We start from the raw sequence: 21259 nt of genomic DNA on the forward strand, positions 1-21259 counted from the left end.
CTTACAAAAACAGGCCATGGGTCAGATTTGACCTGTAGGCCATGGTGCCGACCTTGGTGCCGACCTGTGTGGGTTTCCTGCCTTGGCCTCTGGTTCTGCCTGTTTCTGTAATCCTTAAAATTCTTCCCTTGCCTGCTGTTTTATGCTACATTAAAAATCATTATTTACTTTCACTTATCCAGTTAAATTAAAAAATACTTTTTACTTGTCTGTATTGTTGAAACCATTTAGGTATTAAATTTGAACTTTTTGTATTTCCTATCAAACTCTACAAGTCATGAAATGATCCCTTAGAAATAAGCTGTTTGTTTGGATGGTGGCATTTTGAAACTGTGTTTGTTTGTTTTTTTTTAAAAGAATGTATGTAGGTATCCTCTAAAAAGAATCTAAATAGAAACTGAATGAGAAAAGAAGGTCAGTTACTTAAGGTGTTAGCATTATATTCTGGTACAGACCATGACTATCTTCAGAGGTGCTGTGTTATTGCCTCGAAGCTGTGTCTGTGTTGGGGAGTCTTGCTTGGTCACTGGTCCAGTGTAAAGCAAGCTAAGAGCTTTGCAGTGACTTTTGTTCCAATGGCACCTAGAGGCAGGGGTTCTTTTGTTTGAATCTCCAAGCTGGATACTAAAATCAGCCTGGTGGACTGAGATGAATAGAGTCCCAATCACAGTGGAGCAAAATTTATATTTACCTGGAGTCTAATTGGACTGAGATTTCCTGCAGTTCTGTTAAAATCCTTGGCCCTTTGGTTAGTGAGCAAGTGTTTGAACTCTTAAGCTCTGGAGGTTTAGCTTTTCCTGGCTCAATTAATTGTTAAATGTTCCCTTTATTATAATTATACTTTGATGCCTTGCTTTGTGGTAGCTGAGGAAATTGCTGAAAAAGTTGTTTAATCTGTTATACTCTATCAGTTTTGTAAAATGGTCTTTTTAAAAGGAAACAATTTTGATTTGAAGTGGCATGGTGGTATTTGGGTTGGATAACATCATTTAAATAGAAATGCAGGAATTTGGCTTCATTCTTGACGGAGATTGGCTTGTATTTGACTTTGACCCATGTGTTTGTCAAGTTTCCAGATATTGCCTTCTATTTATTCTGACAGCTTCACCAGCTGAGAAAACCAGACTTTCCACAATTAAAAATAATGTCTATGAATTTAAAGAGGAAGCAGTATATTGTTCTTGGAATTACTTTAAAATGTATGCGTGTAAAATGATTTCTTTCCCTTTTGCAAAACATTTAAATATCTCAGAATAGTTACTGGGGTGCCTAAGTTTTGATTTGGAGCTGAGTTCCCTAAATATCAGAAAAAGAAATTACAGGCTTTTCTTTTCTATTCCTTAATACACTTGTGTTAGTATACACTTCAGAATGGATTTTAAAGAGCATAAAATAGATGGAGGAAGATCAGTAAGTCACCTGTTTTTTTTAAGTTAATGCTTAAAATGTATTTCATTAAATATGTGCTCAAACTGGCTAGGTAGCAGCATACTGTGTGTTACATATGAAGTATATTCCACCATTTGTTCACTCATTTAACCCTTAAATTTATTTTCTCACATACCTCTAAATTTCCTTATTCATCTGCTTTTTCAGGGAATGCCTTTTTCAATGATGTCCAGTGTGATAATGTGTAAGTGTAATGTGTAAAATGTGTGAACCAAACTGTAAAAGGCACAGATAGGGTTGTTTTATGTTCTGTTGGAAGGCTGTAGATGTTGTCCTGCTTTCTTTGTGTGCTTGACAGATGGTGTGCTGTCGCTTACACTGATCAGTAGAGATGCAGTGAAAATACGGTTTTGGGAGCATTAGATTGTGGCTGTCAGTCCCTTTTAAAAAGGAGAAATGGATTGAGTTTATAATACATGCTTTTACTATTATTTCAGTGTGTTGCTTTTCATCATTCTCAGCTTTTACGTTAATGTTTTAATCTGTAAAGCTATGCATAGCTGTTCGCTCTGCAGCAGGCCATTATTGTCATTAGGGGTGTTTAGTTCTTAGACTTTACTTGTCCTGAACATCCCTTTGGTGCTAGTATTATAAAACATAGGTACTGTACAGTTACCAAATTGAATGAGGGAATGTTAATACTTTGTATAATTATAATTTTTTCTCTTCAGTAGAGGGAAAGAAAAGATCACAAAAAGTCACATTTGATATGTTGTATTTTTATATTGTCAGGAACAGTTGAACTGAAAAGTGGTGATTTATGATTTAATTACCTCTGTTCACACCTGAAGTTTTCAAGTTTGTATCTGATAATTAACTCTGGCAGCACTTAGACTTGGGAAATTATGCTCCTTCCTTATAAAGAATTCTGTGCCTTATATTTCCAGTTAGACAATGGAGACCTGATTTCCAGTTTGCTCTCTGTACAGGCGAGAAAGGCATTTTGAGGAAGAAAAAACCTGGACTATCTTTCAGGCCCATAAGCTAGAATGCTTTCAGAGTCTGCTACAGCTATCCGAAAAATACATATTTGGCATCACTGAGAGCAGTCTTTTTAAACATTGCATTTGGCATTCAGGTCAGGATCCGTGGAGGCTAGTTGTTGTAGCGACCATCAGTTTTGTCGTGTGTTTTACTTCTGTTATCTCCCAGCTGCCAGGATTCTCAGTGCTGTGGCATCTGATAAACTGACATACAGATTTTCAGCTCTCTTTTCTGCATCATTTCCGTTACTCAACTTCTGTAATGATTAGAGGGACTCCATTTGTATGTTCTCTCCTTGCAATTTACCTGCTGCTTTTCGCCTTTGCCCCATGAATGCATTTATAATATTTGGTTATAGGTCTTTCTTTTTATTTCTCACCCATATTTTCCTTCCTGCATTTTTCCCCCTTGGTTTTGACAAACAATAATACTTTCTTTTTAAGGGAAAAAATTGAAATTCAGATATGTAAAAGTAAAGCCACTAAGTCATTGTTAATATTTTGTTGTATGGTCACTTTCTTTAGTAAGTGTGTGTAGGATTATGCTGTTCACTGTTCTGCGATAATGTTTTCTAACTTAACATGTCTTGAACTTATTGCCATGTCAGGAATTATTAGTCATTGTTACTTCTCATTGAAACTGGAATTCTAACCTGGGGTCCATGACCTAGGTGACTGAATAGAATTCAGGAAACCGTGAACTTGAGTGGATAAACAAATTGTATCTTTATTTTCACTAATTTATTGCATTTAAAATGACCTTTAGCATTCATTTCAATTATGAAGGTAGGCAGTAAGCCATAGTAATACTTGCAGTGCCTGTTACACCAATATAAATTACAGATATTCTTATGACATCACGTAGAGAAAAACATCTGAAAATAATGTTTATGTTCATCACTACTTTGAAATTATGGAGGCTATTAGAGGAATAACTTAGTAAGTGTTATTATTTAACAAATCTATAAAGAAGTAAACGTATTACATTGCAATTTTTTCCTCATTTTGTGACAAATATTTCAATACATGTTTTTGTGAACTTAAAACTTTTTTTTTTGGTGGAGATTGACTGTATAGATTGTTAAAGGCATCCACGATGCACAGAAACATTAGACATACCCACATCAGTCGATAGATACCATAGTATAACTAGCTCTATATAGTTGGATTTTAGGCTATTTCCATTATAAACAACACTGCTAAATATTTATTCATTTCTGCTCACTTTCTTAGAAGTGAAATTTCTAAGTTAAAGGGTGTATCTGGACTGTAGCGATTAAATGAATTGCTATTACAATTCTTTTTAACTAGCCCTGGTGTACTGTAGGACTTTGGCCTCTGCAAGTGACTGAGTTTGTGGTTTTGAAGGTGGAAAAATGTTCTAGGTAAAGCAGGAGACTCATCGTCATCTTTAGGTAGTACCTCTTCACCTCAGAGAATGGCTCTGACACATTTGTGCACTCTGTTTTTTATCCACAGTTAATGGTGTGGGAATGAAGAGGTAAAGCTGTGACATTGTGTCTTCTTTCTAGTGTGAAGTAAAATATTGGGTGTATTCTGAGAATTTGGTGTAGTTTGAATTCTGGTCAGCCTTAACTTTTATAAATTATATAGTGTTCCAGAAAATTTGGTTATCAGTGGTCCTTGTATTTTTGTTGGAGGAGCAGCCACATATTCTCTCTAAAGAAGTCCTAAAATCAAAGTGGAAGAGAAAGGAGGGGGCCTGAATGGTGCCTTTAGGACACCATGAATCTGCCCTCCACACAAAATGCCAGTCATCTTGTAGGAGAAGCAACGATCTTTTATTACTACTTGTGATTCCTTGGGGTAGCGTCATGCGGAGAACTTAACTTAGGGCTGCAGATGTGGGCTTTGTTCTGCTTTATGTCATCTGCCTCTAGGACCTGATTCGTAATCCCACTGGAACGTAATTGTTATGCTGTCCATTCAGGCTATTTGAGTCATTCTAGCAAGAGTGTTCAGAGAAGGCAATGACACCCCACTCCAGTACTCTTGCCTGGAAAATCCCATGGATGGAGGGGCCTGGTGGGCTGCAGTCCATGGGGTCGATAGGAGTTGGACAAGACTGAGCGACTTCGCTTTCACTTTTCACTTTCACGCATTGGAGAAGGAAATGGCAACCCACTCCAGTGTTCTTTCCTGGAGAATCCCAGGGATGGGGGAGCCTGGTGGGCTGCCGTCTATGGGGTTGCACAGAGTCGGACACGACTGAAGCGACTTAGCAGCAGCAGCAAGAGTGTTAAGTGTTGTGTTTCTATACATTTGCTGGGGTCATCTGTTTCTTCCTAGCTTTCCTTACTTAAAAACATTAGAATATTTCCCCTAAATCATTGTTTTAGATGAATATAGTTCATTTATTTATATTTTTCGACATTCTTTTACTTGTTTTGTTTTTGGCTGCATTACATGGCTTGTGGGATCTTAGTTCCCCAACCAGGGACTGAACCTGGGCCCTTGGCAGTGAAAGTGAGGCGTCCTAACCACTGGACTCCCTGAGAGTTCCCCATGAATATATAATAATTTAGAGATAATTTAAAAATAATTTAGAGATACTTGTGTACAGTGGCTGGAAGTGCTGAATTGAGAACTAGTGAATTTTTGGTCTGGTTCTTTAGATACATCAAAGAATTGGCTTCTCCATTCTGAGTGGCCTCCGTTCCCATGTCATCTTGTGATCCATCTTGTGCTCCACCTTAAGATGGTGTGTTTGTATTCAGGCCACCAGGAAGACTAAGAAGAGAAGCGGCTCCTCTTCTCAGGATTCAGTTTCCAGAAGTTCAAACACTGTGCCTGCTTATAGCCCATGACCAGAATCTAGTCATGTGACTATACCAACTTTAAGGGAAGCTTGCAAATGTGGTCTTTTTTCTGAGAGGCCATTGGCCTGTTAAACATCAGCTCTTCTTTAGGAGGAAGGCAAGAATGAAATTATACACAGCTCACAGTCTTTGTCACTGGGAGTAAGAAACAAGCACAATTAAAATGATCAAAGACATAAAATTTTTTGTTTTGATGTCTAGCTCTAATGGGCTTCCCTGATAGCTCATGTGGTAAAGAATCAGCCTGTAGTGCAGGAGACCCTAGTTCAATTCCTGGGTTGGGAAGCTCTGCTGGAGAAGGGATAGGCTACCCGCTCTAGTATTCTTGAGCTTCCCTTGTGACTCAGCTGGTAAAGAGTCCACCTGCAATGCAGTTGACCTGAGCTCGATCCCTGGGTTAGGAAGATCCTCTGGAGAAGGGAAAGGCTACCCATTCCAGTATTCTGGCCTGGAGAATTCCATGGACTGTATTCCATGGGATCGCAAAGAGTCAGACAAGACTGAGTGACTTGCACTTTCTCTCATTCTAATATTAGATAGTGAACATGTTAAGGGAAGGATAGTGTTTTTATTCACCTCAGTATCTGTAGCACTTAGAAGGTGGTGCCAGTAAGTCTGTGTGAATGTATTATGAGTTTATGATTTTCTTCCCTTAGAGTACGTTTATCTTCTTTTCTTAGCTTTAATGTAATCTTGACAAGATTTGCCTGTTGCCACTTTGGTTCAACTAGCTTAAGCAGATCCCTGGGGGAAGAGCCTGGTAGAGAGCATGCGGGCACACTCAGTCAATAAGTCATATCTGACTCTTTGTGACCCTGTGGTCTGTAGCCCTCCAGGCTCCTATGTCCATGGGATTTCCCAGGCAAGAACACTGGAGTGGGTTGCCATTTCCTCCTCCAGGGGTCTTCCCAACTCAGGGATTGAACCCATGTCCCCTGCATTGGCAAACAGATTCTTTACTGTTGCGCTACCAGGGAAGCCCCAATGACTCAAGAGGTAAAGAATCCACCTGCACTGTAAGAGATCCAGGTTGGATCTCTGGGTCCTGAAGACCCCTGGAAGAGGAAATGGCAACCCACTCCAGTATTCTTGTCTGGGAAATCCCATGGACAGAGGAGCCTGGCGGGCTACAGACCATAGGGTCACAAATAGACACAACTGGGCATGCATACACACAACCCACCTTTGGTTAAAATGAAGTCTTCATCTGTGCCCCTTCCCCCGCAAAGTTCTGATTTATTTTGTCTCAGCAGATGTTTCAGAACATCTGTACATTTTTCAAGGTACAAATTACAAAAAGCACAACTCTCATTAAGTGTTACATTGGCCCAGAGCAGCTGCACTCATTTGCTGAAGTGTGTTGAGTACAGTTTCATATGGAGCATCCAGAGCTGCTTCATCTTGAACGATAAATGAAATCTCTCATCACATTTCAGGAATCAAGAGGTATTTAGATACTGTAAATCCTGCCACCTTGCTCAGATCTTTGCTAATTTTGATGATAAAAGTGACAGGTGGATGGCAGATTACCAGGCGAGATCCTGCCAATACCCTCCCCCCAATACGTTTTAGCCTAATAATGATATATATTGTTATAAAGCAAAATTATTACATGTAGAATCCTGAGGTGATAATTAGAAATTATCACATAGGTGAAACTCTTCCCCCACCCAATACCTGTTGAATACTTGTAAAATGCTATTTATAATTCACAGTGAGTTAAAGATCTTTAATGAAAATATGAGGTCTCAGTACTTCAGTCACATGGAAGTGACTAGATAGGTTAAATTATTCTTAAAATATCTTCAGTCTTTGACTTTAATTTTTGAAGAAACACGTGACCAACCAATAGTAACTACAGTAAAACCCCACATGAAAGCTGTAATGATTTAAGGGAGAAGGGAAGAGGTATGGGTAGAGTAAGAGAGTCAGGGAACAGGCTTCACTTGCCCGTAGGAGTTTATATAAATCAAAGCAAACGATTAAATTTGAGGACCGCTGAAATGGTAATATTGTTTGGGTAAGCTAGTGGAATTTCCTGGGGTTTGGTAGATGTCAGCTGTGGTATTGAGTGTTTTATTAATCAGCTGATAATGGAAGAGCACGCTTGTTTAACTTTGTGCAAGGTGTTGTGCAGGTAAGAGAAGGCAAGACCTGAAAGGAGACAGGATGCTGGTCCTTGATCCTTCATTTTATGGGGAGAAATTACACTCATTCAAGTGATGGTCTTTGTCGGAAACAGGCAGTAAGTGGGCAGTACCGCCTGAATTGGGGAGGACATGAAGGACCATGGGAATCTTGATTTGGGACTTGAGGTTGGATGGAATTGCAGTTGAGCACCTCTAATAGGGGCAGCAGCCTGAGGATGGGGCATGATTGGAACATGGTTATAGGAGAATTAAAAACCAGCTGAGCGGATATAGATATTGAGCTGAAAAAAGGATTGAAAAGGATAGCTGTGGTTTTCCTTCTCTTGTTTTTGTGTGAGTTGCAGTCTGGCACTCTGTGACCCTGGTGTTTATGGTTTTGGGGCAGCAGAGTCTCGATGCTTACCTTATTACTGTGTGGGTTTTGATTTGATAAGTTTTTCTGAAGGTGCTTTTTTGCATGGTTGTTCCTCTTTTAAACATCTCTTACACAGCTATGTGGGTGCTTAGGTGAAAGTCAAGTCACTCAAAAAGAAAAATCACTCATGGGACTGTTGTGTTATCTGGTTAATAAAGCTCAGAAGTAAATTTCCGTTAAACAGAGTATCAGTTCAGTAATGGTATTTATTACTGTGCACTGTGTGCATTATTTACATGTCTAAATCCATATGGTATGTTTAGCCTTCTTTTAATAAATTTCACTTATTGTTGGCATTGTGACTGATTTTAAATATGTAAGAAAATCATCCAGCAGTTTGCAAAGGAATATATAAGGTAGAAAATTTTAATCTTCAGTTTTGCTAGTTTAAATCTGTAATAATTGAGCATCTCTCTGTTGAGACTGATAAACTTTCATTTCCCTAGTCTTTAGTTATAATCTAGGTCCTAACTCTTTCTGGAAAGTTGGTAGTAAATATTTGAGAGAGAAGAAATATTAAAAGAACACATACATTCGTCTTACCAAGAAGGCTTATAAGATATAGATGCCTGTAAAGTACAAAGAATAATTCGTGTGGGAAATTTTGTAGCTTGATGCTTGAATTGTGGAACAGTTGCTTTTACAAAATTGGGAACTGCAGACTACAATTAACTGTCATTAATTTCGTTGAGTAGAAATATGTTCCATTTACTGTACAATCAGGAGCCAGGCTTGAATGAGTTTAAGTTGATGAAATCTAAATTATACTGACAGTCCATTAAACAGTAGCAGAAAACCCGTAAAGAAAATGGATTCACAATGATACCAGTTTATAATAAAATCATTTGCCAAATAAGAGTTATAGCCAGGCATTGTGAATTCTCCTGTGTATTTCCAGTGAGCACTGCAAATTGGTTGAACCATTTATTGTAAAGCCTAGACTCCCAGCTCATTGCTTTCTGAAAAGGAGCAGTGTTGCTTGAAATCCTATGCAGGATGTGACCCCAGCAGATCAGACTAGCAATTTGTTTGTTGTCAGCCATGTGGGAAGAGAAGCGTCTTCCCTCCAACCTACCTGTCACTGGCTGTTTTTTCCTGTGAATGCTAGGCATAGAGCTCCTGAAAGTGTTGGTCTCTCTGTGTCGGTTTCTTAAATCTATGTATTTCAGCCACATTTTAGTTGTAATCTTTATGGGAAGGACATTTCCACCAGCAGTCATCCTCTGCTTAATAGGGATTTTATAGCAGAATTTATTTTTGACAGGGTTCACTGAATTGGAGTGAATAGACTTGTTACCTGCCTTCTCAAGCAGTAGAAAGGGTACTGGGGTCGGAGAGCAGCAAGAATGAGAGTGCTCTTGAAATTCCTTTCCTTTGCGTCTCTGCTGCCCTGAGACACTGCTTCATAAGGCAGATGGTCTTCACTGGTTTTGAAAAGGGAGACCCCCTCCTCCCAACCCTGCATGCCTTTCCCCTTCTTCTAGATTTCCTGTGTTTTCTTCCAGCACCTAAGCTCTTTACACGTCCACTAGAGAGATCGGCATCATTTAACTGGAGTTTGGGTGTAAGGCTGGCTAGAGTCTTTTCCATAGTAGGGATTCAGTATGGGTCACAAGGAGGGCTTTTAAGGAACACTTTTGGAATAAAATGTAGTGATGAGAGTGCTTAAAATATTCTTTACTTCAGTAGTAAGAGTGTCAAACCATGGCTTTTATTTAGCATATCAGAATAACTAATAAGATTTCTGCTGTTGGCAGGATCATCTTGCCTTTTTCCTTGTTTTACAGAATTTTCAAGTCCAAGTTGCATGGGTTTGATTTGGGAATGGGGTGAGGTCTTGCAACGGCAGTTATTCCAGAACAATCAACGTTACTTCTTAGTGTTAGAAAGATAATCGTCTCGAATCATTTGTTAAGCTTTTGATGCTTTAGAAGATTTTCTAACTCCTAGAGAAGAGAGAGAGTGAAATGGAAAATTTAAACAAATTTGAGATTAGTTTGTTTTGACCTGCTTCTCTACCCCCTCCTACCTGCCAGCTTGATTTTTCTCAGTTTAATTTCCTGTTAGCAATGAGGATAAAGACAGGTAAATATTGGCTAGATGTATACAGTGTTGTTTCTAGACAAAAGTCTGTGTAAACTGTGTAGTTCTAATTGGAAATTTGTAGACAAATGAATGCATGGAATTTTGAAAAGGAAAGAACCAAGGATATGTGTTACCTGAGATCTTAGAATCTTTAAGAAGATGTTATTAAGCCAATTTTGGTGACTCTTTTCAGGGTCAAACATAGGGTAAGGGTAATGACTAACAAGATTTCCTTTTAACAGATGTGCTGTTTTCCCAGTTTTTGTGTTCTTTTCCCTTTTAAGTTCTCCACTATCCCCAGACAATGCTAATATTTCTTCCCCACAAAAGAATCTAGCAGAAAAAAGTAGGTCATCCTGCAAATGAGTTATTTCTTAGAGAAGTATTTATTAGAAAACAGCATTGTTTATGTTGATATTGCTTAAGAGCATGGTTTTATTGCTAGGATCTAATATGGCCTCTTTTCTGTTTTAATATTTTCATTCAATTCATTTATTCCTCTATAGTTTTTAAGTGTTTATCATACCGAAGGTGGTATATTGTTTATAGAGGTGAAGTATAGTGACAGGTTTGACTAGGGGACCAAGATGAGAGGCTCTGAAGGAGGCTACATGGTATGCTGGGATTGGGGTTTGGGTCTTGGGGTTTCAGAGTTATTTCATGGGTGTGAGTGTACAAACACACACACTTCTGTATGTTGGAGATTTGGAAACACCCATATTAACTAGCAAGATATTAATATTGCATATTAACACCCATATTAATTAGCAAGATGCTCGTGGACTTTATTTTGCAGTGTTAGACTGCTTTTGGCTGATGGAGTGGTTTGGAGTGTGTCGGGTGGAGGAATCCTGTGTAAGAGGAGGGGAGAGCCAGAGAGCCGAGTAGTCCCAAGGGTCAGAGTAGAGTCCTTGGCCAATCCTGTGCCACCTAGCTGGGGTCTCGGGAATTTGTCGGTGAGAAAGGCTTTGTTCATGAGTACTCTTTATAAGGAAAGGTTTTCTTTTGGAAATTATTTAGGGTGGCATTGTCATGCTTCACAGAGCGGTGAGAAGGTATTTCAAAGGTTAACAGGGAGAAATATGTTCCCGGAGAAGGAAGTTCTTCCTGGGCCGGAGCCCCAGTCTGAGCCTTGCCCTCTGTGTGCCCGGTGAGTGAGCAGTCAGTGTCCACTGTGCTTGTGAGGAGGCTGTCAAGAAGGATGCTGGCAGGTTCTTTGTGTTTCAGGATGACAAACTGCCTGATGCTTCAGGCTGTGGTTTTTACTCTTGAGAGGACCCTGCTACTGCTAAGTCACTTCAGTCGTGTCCGACTCTGTGCGACCCCATAGACGGCAGCCCACCAGGCTCCCCTGTCCCTGGGATTCTCCAAGCAAGAACACTGGAGTGGGCTGCCATTTCCTTCTCCAGTGTGTGAAAGGGAAGTCGCCCAGTCATGTCTGACTCTTGGCGACCCCATGGACTGCAGCCTACCAGGCTCCTCCGTCCATGGGATTTTCCAGGCAAGAGTACTGGATTGGGGTGCCATTGCCTTCTCCATGAGAGGACCCTACTCTTGCTCTATTTTCATGAACCTGCTGATTTGTTGAGGTTTGAAAAAGCAGAGAGAACTTTCTTTGCCTCTAGAATCTGCCTTTGAGTTTTGGCTGACTTCCTTCTCCAGCTTAGCAAATGCTGTGCTCTTTGCAGATGGCACAAGAGATTCTTGGACACAAAGCTGTGTTGAGGTTGTGAAAGATGGCCAGAATCGCCCAGTTCAATATCATTGCCCAAATCATGGACACAGGATTTGAGGTCACTTGTTCATGTGATCAATTTCCAGGCAGAGGCTGCATGTTAGAAAATAAATCTTAACCTCGACCCATGGTTTCATTCCTAGACACCCTCTAGTAAAGAGAAGAATTTGTTATCATGTTGTTGTTTGGAATAATTGATATTGATGGTAATAGCGTCACTCATTTTTTTCTGGCCCATTTCAGGCTTGCTGATTTTAAGATTAAAAAATATATATATATTTGCCCTGCAGCAGCCATTAGCTCAATCTGGTAAATATGCATTTTCATCTCGGCAGTTTTGAAAATGTGCATTATGCACTTAATGGATCGCATCAGTTTTGCTCAGTTCTTTCAGAATTGCTAGCTTGCTTTTTCTTCTTTAAAGGTTCTTTTTTTATTATTATTCTTTTTACAGTACTTGTGTTGACCATGGGGAATTTTCAGGTTGAAGATCATTGATCCAACGGAGTGAAACCAGTTTTCTAACCAGCTTCAGACAATCCACACTCTCATAAATTACATGAAAATTTTTGGCAAATCATTTTGGCTTTAAAAGGTTACTGGGCATATATTCAACTGAGATTTTAACATTCTTATTGACTTGCATTCTCATTTCCTTCCCAAATAAAACCACTTTATTTTTGTGCTAACTGTAAACACATATATAAATTTACTTTCTTAAATAGCTGCTTAATTAATGAGACAGTTGGAAAATACTTCTGAATTATTTGGCCTTTTTTAACCTTATTTGAAGGATTTCCAGGTGGCACTGGTAGTAAAGAACCTGCCTACTAATGCAGGAGACGTAAGAGATGTGGGTTCAGTCCCTGAGTTGGGAAGATCCCCTGTAAAGTGTATAGCAATCCCTCCACTGTTCTTATTTGGAGAATCCTGTGAGCTGAGGAGCCTGGTGGGCTACAGTCCATAGGGTCGCAAAGAGTCAGATATGACTGAAGTGACTTAGCACGCATGCACACAACCTTGTTTGAAAATCATTAAAAGCAGTAATATGTAGACCTGTGTGTGTGTGTGTGTGTGTGTGAGAGAGAGAGAGAGAGAGAGACTTAAATTCCAAATTGCTTCTTAGAATATATTCTCTTGTAGTTGGATTCTCCTGTTCTTTTTACTGGAAGGGTTAGAAAGAAAATTTAAAAAATTAAAAATTTAAAAGAATAATTTTTCATGCTTTTATTTTTAAAATGACTTAGAACTAAGTCAGGCCAAAGCAGTGTATTTCCCCCCCATTCATATGGCAAGTTTGACATGGTGTTAAAATTTTTAGTTCATGTCAAGAATTTAATGACCTCTGACCTTGGTCATTCTGAGTGTTATCATTTATATAAATAAACTCTTAAGTTTTGTCACTTAGTTTCGAGGATAATTTTGAAGATATTCTCAATCTTTTTCACGTACAAGGTTCAAAATACTGATAGAGATCAAACGTGGTCCACTGGAGAAGGGAATGGCAAACCACTTCAGTATTCTTGCCTTGATAACCCCATGAACAGTATGAAAAGGTGACCTCCCCAGGTTTATAGGTGCCCAATATGCTACTAGTGAAGAGTAGAGAAATAGCTTCAGGAAGAATAGTCTGAGCCAAAGCAAAAACAGCACCCAGGTGTAGATGGGGCTGGTGATGGAAGTAAAATCTGATGCTGTAAAGAACAGTATTGCATAGGAACCTGGAATGTTAGATCCATGAATCAAGGTAAATTGGAAGTGGTCACACAGGAGATGGCAAGAGTGAGCATCGACATTTTAGGAATCAGTGAAGTAAAATGGACTGGAATGGGAAAATTTAATTTAGATGACCATTATATCTACTACTGTGGGTAAGAATCCTTTAGAAGAAATAGAGTAGCCCTCATAGTCAATAAAAGAGTCTGAAATGCAGTACTTGGGTGCAGTTTCAAGAATGACAGTGATCTCTGTTCATTTTCAAGGCAAACTATTCAATATCACAGTAATCCAAGTCTAATGCCCCAACCATTAATGCCGAAGAAGCTGAAGTTGATATGAAGGTTTTCATGGTTCTCTGAAGACCTACAAGACCTTCTAGAACAGCAAAAAAAAGTTGTCTGTTTCATCATAGGGGACTGGAATGCAAAAGTAGGAGGTCAAGAGATACCTGGAGTAACAGGCAACTTTGGCCTTGGAGTACAAGTGAAGCAGGGCAAAAGCTAACAGAGTTTTGCTAAGAGAATGCACTGGTCATAGCAAACACCCTCTTCCACAACACAAGAGATGACTCTACACATGGACATCACCAGATGGTCAATACCAAAATCAGATTGATTATATTCTTTGCAGCTGAGGTCAAATTTCCAGCTTCTGTTGGATCCTAGAAAAAGCAAGAGAATTCCAGAAAAGCATCTACTTCCGTTTCATTTACTATGTTAAAGCCTTTGACTGTGTGGATCACATTAAACTGTGGAAAATTCTTAAAGCCATGGGAATACCAGATTGCCTTACCCGCCTCCTGAGAAATCTATTGGCAGGTCAAGAAGCAACAGTTAGAACTGGCCATGGACAATTAGACTGGTTCAACTGGGAAAGGAGTACATCAAGGCTATATATGGTCACCCTGCTTATTTAACTTATACACAGAATACATCATGTGAAATGCTGGGCTGGATAAAGCACAAGCTGGAATCAAGATTGCAGGAAGAAATATCAAAAACCTCAGATATGCAAGGTGACACCACCCTATGGCAGAAAGCAAATAACTAAAGAGCCTCTTGATGAAAGTGAAAGAAGAGAGTGAAAAAGTTGGCTTAAAACTCAGCATTCAGAAAACAAAGATCATGGCATCTGATCCCATCACTTCATGGCAAATAGATGGGGAAACAATGGAAACAGAGACTTTATTTTCTTAGGCTCCAAAATCACTGCAGATGGTGACTGCAGCCATTAAATGAAAAGACACTTGCTTCTTGGAATAAAAGCTATGACCAACCTAGATAGCATATTATAAAGCAGAGACATTATTTTGCCAACAAAGGTCCATCTAGTCAAAGCTATGTTTTTTCCATTAGTCATATATGGATGTAATAGTTGGACCATCAAGAAAGCTGAGTGTCGAAGAATGGATGCTTTTGAACTGTGATGTTGGAGAGAACTCTTGAGAGTCCCTTGGATAGCAAGGAGATCAAACCAGTCAATCCTAAAGGAAATCAGTCCTGAATATTCATTGGAAGGACTGATGCTGAAGCTGAAACTCCAATACTTTGGCCACCTGATGTGAAGCGTTGACTCCTTGGAAAAGACCCTGATGCTGGGAAAGATTGAAGGCAGGAGGAGAAGGGGATGATAGAGGACAAAATGGGTGGGTAGCATCACCAACTCAATGGACATGAGTTGTGCAAGCTCTGGGAGTTGTTGATGGACAGGGAAGCCTAGCGTGCTGCAGTCCATGGGGTTGTAAGAAGTCAGACGCAACTGAACTGAATTCAGTGACCTGTTTTACATATAACTTACCTTGTAGTTTGAAACCTCATATCTGGATTTATAATTTTTGGATCAATTTGGTTTGCCATGGTAGCTTTTTAAACAGAGGTAACTTTGTATCATTACTTTGCTGACTAAGGTCCATCTAGTCAAGGCTATGGTTTTTCCTGTGGTCTTGTATGGATGTGAGAGTTGGACCGTGAAGAAGGCTGAGCACCGAAGAATTGATGCTTTTGAACTGTGGTGTTGGAGAAGACTCTTGAGAGTCCCGTGGACTGCAGGGAGATCCAACCAGTCCATTCTGAAGGAGATCAACCCTGGGATTTCTTTGGAAGGAATGATGCTAAAGCTGAAGCTCCAGTACTTTGGCCACCTCATGCGAAGAGTTGACTCATTGGGAAAGACTCTGATGCTGGGAGGGATTGGGGGCAGGAGGAGAAGGGGATGACTGAGGATGAGATGGCTGGATGGCATCATGGACTTGATGGACGTGAGTCTGGATGAACTCCAGGAGATGGTGATGGACAGGGAGGCCTGGTGTGCTGCGATTCATGGGGTCGCAAAGAGTCGGACACGACTGAGTGACTGAACTGAATGAGAAATGAAAGAATATAGATTCTCTTGCCTCTTCTGGAAAGCTTTTTAAATATATGTTGCTGCTACTAAGTCGCTTCAGTCATGTCCGACTCTGTGCGACCCCATAGACGGCAGCCCACCAGGCTCCCCCGTCCCTGGGATTCTCCAGGCAAGAACACTGGAGTGGGTTGCCATTTCCTCCTCCAGTGCATGAAAGTGAAAAGTGAAAGTGAAGTCACTCAGTCATGTCCAACTCTTTGCAACCCCATGGACTGCACCCTACCAGGCTCCTCCGCCCATGGGACTTTCCAGGCAAGAATACTGGTTGCCATTGCCTTCTCCAAATATATGTTAATAGCTACTTTATGTCTTTATAAGTAAAGGGTTTATAGTAATAATGATTCTGTTGATTATAATATATATATGAAAGCTTTTTTGTGTGTAAAAAGAATAGAGTTATTCTTAATCTGTATTATCTAACCATCTGTTATTTACTTCGATTCTGTCTAGTCTTACCAACATCAGTATCAGACATCAGTCCTTTGGGGGAGTACAGAGAATGCAGAAATGAGTAGTTTCTTAGCTCAAAATTGATAGTGGACAGTGTAGACCATCTTGACTGCCAAATAACTGACTACACGGTGGATGTAAATTGTCAATATATTTATACAGTATTAAGGAAATATTTTATCAGGGTAAGGAGATATTTCTTTATAGAGGAGCTATGAGAATTCAGTGCCACTGAAGGTAACTCATGGCTGCAGGTGCTTGTAAGAATAAAATAGTAAAGAGGGTTTGATGTGGTCGGGCTGTGGGCTTTGGTGAAGTTGAACGGTGAAGCCTAGGGAAGGTAAGGTGTGATATGTGATCAGAGCATTAACTGCAACAAGCTTTTTTGTCACATGAGCTTTAAGAAAGTGGAGATCATTAGTCAGGAAGGGACCTGTTAGTTTTGAAGTCAGTGACTAGAAGCTAGGTATGACAGTGTTGGACTTTCAGGTGGTGCAGTGGTAAAAGAATTCACCTACCAATGCAGGAGATACAGGAGACTTCGGTTCGATTCCTTGGTGGGAAGATCCCTGGAGAAGGAAATAGACACTCCAGTATTCTTGCCTGGAGAAGCCCATGGACAGAGAGAAGCCTGGCGGACTGCAGTCCATGGGGGTCGAAAAGAGTCAGACATGACTGAGCAACTGAGCGTACATGACAGTATTATGTTATGAAAGACCAAAGATAGTGCCTTGGTGGGAGGCAATTGGAAGAAGAGGGGTATGGGCTGTGGTTTGTGTTCAGACTGAGTGAGGTGAATAAATAATGGATGTCTGGAGATTTGAAGTGCTGGTAGTGGATACAACAAGGATTGGAACACGGAAATTAAGAACCTTGGATTTTCCCCAAATTTGCCCAAGTTGGAGCTACAGTTTTATTTAAGGAATGGGTTTCTTCACTTTTTGCTGGAATACCAAATTAGGATTAGGAAGAGAAATATTTACCACAGTGGGAAGAATTCTCTTCATCCCTTCAGGTGATTAGCATGCTCATGGATGTTGTCTGAATATTGAGCAGCTTTTTTTTCCCAGCATCCTAGACTTTGGCGCAAGATAGAAAGCTCAGTCAGCACTGCCATTTCGCGTGCATTCAGAGATTGAATTGCTGTTCTGGAGCCTACATCTGAGTAGAGAAATCAGTTGGGAAATTCTGGATGCCTAAATGTTTAACTTTCAGATTTCTTCCTTTTCTGTAATGACTGTGGGCCTCAAAAATCCTGCTGTCTTTCAGAAAGTTTCATGGAAGGAAGTGCCCCTCTGTCTTCCTTGTCTACCTCTTGGTGGGTCTTACTGGTGCCTGTGGTGGGACTAGGATTTCCACTGGACTGGGGACTCCAGACCTTTGCTTCTTGGGGGGCTGGGTATGTTGTGTTCTTAACATGCATGAACTGGAGAAACAGAGGAATCTGCCTGGTTTGAGAAAATTCTAAGTCATTGTTGTGATGGGTCGTGAGGAAGATAAAACATGGCATTTTAAGTGTGGGCATTATGGTCACTCTCCCTGGAAAATGTGATTGACAGCAGATGCCATTCCTTCTCAGTAAATAACACACAAACTTTCCTGTCCTGTGCTTTATGATGATCTTGGGCTGTAGTGTGGAGAGCTTTTATATTCCTTTATAGGTACTGCTGCCCCTAAAATCATTACTTCTAAAAAAACAAATATATCTTAGCCTGTCACTTTAGAAAGTAACCTTTAGACTCCAGCTGTTGAGAGCATCAGAAATAATTACCCAGCTACTGCCTTGTCAAATGTAATTTAAGAAAGTGCTCTTCTTCCCTGAGGAAAATCTAATTTGGTTTACTTCATTCTATTTCTGATTGGCTGCCTTCGTTTTCTTTACGATTAGAAAGTAAAATATGTTTAGGTTAAAATTTAATAGAAAGTTACCCATGAGATAGTAGATGGTTTTCTCTTTGTTTGTGTGGGTGAAAAGGTTATTGTAGTAGCATGTTCAAGCTAGTCTTTTTCACATATTTCATTTATTTCCTCACAAAATATTTATTAAAAATAAAGCAGTAGTTGGCAAAGCTGTTTGTCTTTGTGAAGATGGGGAGCATCTGTCTGAATAAGATATTCATGATTTTGTTTTGGTGTGTAATTACTTGAGTAAGTAATTCCCTTTATTGAAGTTTCTTCATCTGATTATGGATAATCCCATGGGATTCCCACTCCCCTTCTTCAGGGCTGCTGCGAACAATAACTGAGGCTTTACCAATTCTTTAAATCATCAGCAAGTGATCAAAAAAAGAACTCAAGAGCTGTTTCCCTTTAGCTTAAAATTATTTGTAATTTAATATCACCTTTAAAATTTTTTCTATAAAAGGTATGTGCTTTGTTATTTATTTATTTATTTATGCAGTGGCTTTATGGGCCCTGTCTTGGTTTCCTTAAAGGTAAATGACATTGTTTAAAATTTTCTTTTTCTTTTAAAGACTGTGTGTATATCGAGAGTCGGAGGCCCAACACACCGTATTTCATCTGTAGCATCCAAGACTTCAAACTGGTAAGCATCTTTGCACGTGCTGTTGATTCTGCTCTGTGCTCTCCCCCAGTTCCATCGGCTGTCTCTGTTGATTGCTTCTCTCCTTGTTGACTTGGTAACCTGCTCACCTTTAAAGTGCTGACTGCTTGGTGACTGCAACACTCCAGTAAGGCAGTAAGCAGCTTTGTATTAGTAACACTGAATGTTAGAAAGCTCATCCTGCAAACAAATATTTCTGAAATTTTTATTCCTTTAGTAACTGTTTTGACAACAATTTCAGAGATTCCCTTGAGTGGTTTTTTTCTCGGCCATTGTGAAGAACCTGAAGTGAAGTGAATTTGGGATTTCATGATGAGTTGGGGAGAGAAAAAGAATGTAAATGGGTCAGAGATTATGATTTTCTGTGGCATACTTTCTTAGGTATGTTAAGCAAATATGGAGAATATCTTGAACCTTTTTTGGGGGAGTCTCCCAGGAGTTGGGGTTGCGAGAAGGAAGCCTGGCCTGGTGATGGAATAGCTACACTACTTTCTCACTGAAAACCTTTCACAAGTACTTAAGTGCTGGGATTGTCTGAAATGAAATCTTGCTTTCAGTCCACTGGTTGTCAGACTGGGGACTTTGGATCCTTCAATATTTGTAGAGAGTTTGCAGAGGTCTGTAAATAAACATTCTCAGTGTTCAATAAATGTACATTATACATGTCTGTATTAACTCCTTTTCAAATGTATCAATATGCTTCTGTGATTTTTAAAATTAACCTATTTAATGACAAGACATAGTTAAGAATCACTATTATTGTTTAGTATTTTCCTCAAACCATTGTAATGTGAAATACTGTAATTTTGGGATCTTTTGAAACATGATAAGAAAGGATTCTTGTACTTGAAGGTTATGAGCCACTGTGTACTTTCCTAGGTTTAGAGGCATGCCAATTGTTTAGCTTTGTAGAGATACACGTCAGTGTCTGTGAACGCCACATTTCCAAACCCCTCTGTGACTTCTGATACCACTTATGCTCTGACTTACATTGTACGTTATATTTCGCTCTAAGGAAAATGATATTCTGAACTGTGCATCTCTTTTGTAAAAAAAAATAACACATTTTGAATGATTCTAAATGTCCAATTAGTTTATCCTATTGAGTTAAAAAGTTACCTGCCATTTACTTTTCTTTATTCAAAAGTTATCACATGAGTAATACATGTGTTTTGCTACTTTAAAACAAAGTAAAACAGGCCATTTATGTCTAAGATTTCTTTATTTTTGATAGATCGCTTTTACCTTCTGGTTGTTTCACAAGGTGGCCTTGCAGTTTAATCTTGTAAATCAAATGCTTTCTGTTCAGAGTTTATGTCAACATGAGGTTTTACCATTTTTAGAGGTCTCTGCGGTTTATTATATGTTGCCTTCCAGAGATTTTTTTTTTACAGACACTGCACCGACATCTGTGAATCTGGGCGGTGGCCTTGTTTCATGAAGAGTTAGCTTTTGCTAGTGGTGCTGCCATTGCTCTCTGCTCCTTGTCTTTGTGTGTGATTTTTACCAAATGTGTAATACCAGTGCACCATGGAAAAGATATAGCTGTGGAATCAAATTGCAAGGTTTTTCTTTAAACTGTTAGAGTCTAAGTCCCTTTTGTACACGTTTTGCACAGTAGCAGGTGCCTTCATGTTTGAACGGCATCTCTTATGAAATGCTGATTACAGTGTGATAGCTGCTGTTTGGGGCAGAGGTTCCTGCTGAGCTGTAGTAATTGCTCAGGGTATTAACACCAATAAAAGCTGAGGCTTCTGTTGTCAGGATTGGTCTGGTGCAGCACATTAAAATGATGTGGAAAGTAGGGTGCTATAGGTTTAGATGCCTTTTTCTAAGTCACGTATGCTATGTGATGTGTTTCTGATTGAGTTCTGTATTCAGCACGTATTCTTTGTTTTGTGTAAGAATAACAAGGATGATGAAGAAATACGTGCTCCTGGAAGAATATAGTTATTGTCTGGTTACCCACTTTCTTTCCTTGTTTCTGAATACCACTTATGAAAAGATAACCTCACAGATGAACATAACCATAGACTTTCTGTCCTTCAGCTTACCCAACTAATAGGCGAAAAGATGAACAGAAGGAAATGTGCTTTGTTTCTTTGCAAGATTTTGCAAAGAAGAAACCAGGGTTGGTTTTGCACACAGCAAATGCCACACATGGCAGGTGGAACCGTGGAAAGGAATAATCCAACAGCTTTGACATGTTGTTGATTAATTACATATTTTATCTTTTTGGACTTGAGGTTTAACTGAGAGATGTCTTTCTTTGTTTATACCATAAATTAGAATCAGTCCTTTTATCATGGTGAGTTTCTGAGTACAAGGTGTGTTTGGGGACCATCAGAGGCACTGGGGGAAGGCCTTTTGTAGGGGAGGAAGCTGAAGCAGAGGTTTGGAGTAGCTGTACAGAGAGAGAAAGTGAGCTCTCTCCCTGAGTCTTGCTGCACTGGTGCTTCTTCCTGTT

General features: G+C 39.6%; 1 protein-coding gene across 2 annotated transcripts in view; it reads left to right on the forward strand.

Annotated features, from left to right (window-relative positions):
* RERE (arginine-glutamic acid dipeptide repeats) overlaps window positions 1-21259 on the forward strand; it is a 263855-nt gene that overhangs the window by 13436 nt on the left and 229160 nt on the right. For both annotated transcript variants that reach the window (XM_068986550.1, XM_068986551.1), the window contains exon 2: window positions 18704-18774. In XM_068986550.1, coding sequence (XP_068842651.1) covers window positions 18704-18774 — 71 coding nt within the window. The remainder of the gene's footprint in view (window positions 1-18703; window positions 18775-21259) is intronic.

Source organism: Capricornis sumatraensis, chromosome 14, assembly GCF_032405125.1.
Source record: "Capricornis sumatraensis isolate serow.1 chromosome 14, serow.2, whole genome shotgun sequence".
NCBI classification, from domain to species: Eukaryota; Metazoa; Chordata; class Mammalia; order Artiodactyla; family Bovidae; genus Capricornis; species Capricornis sumatraensis.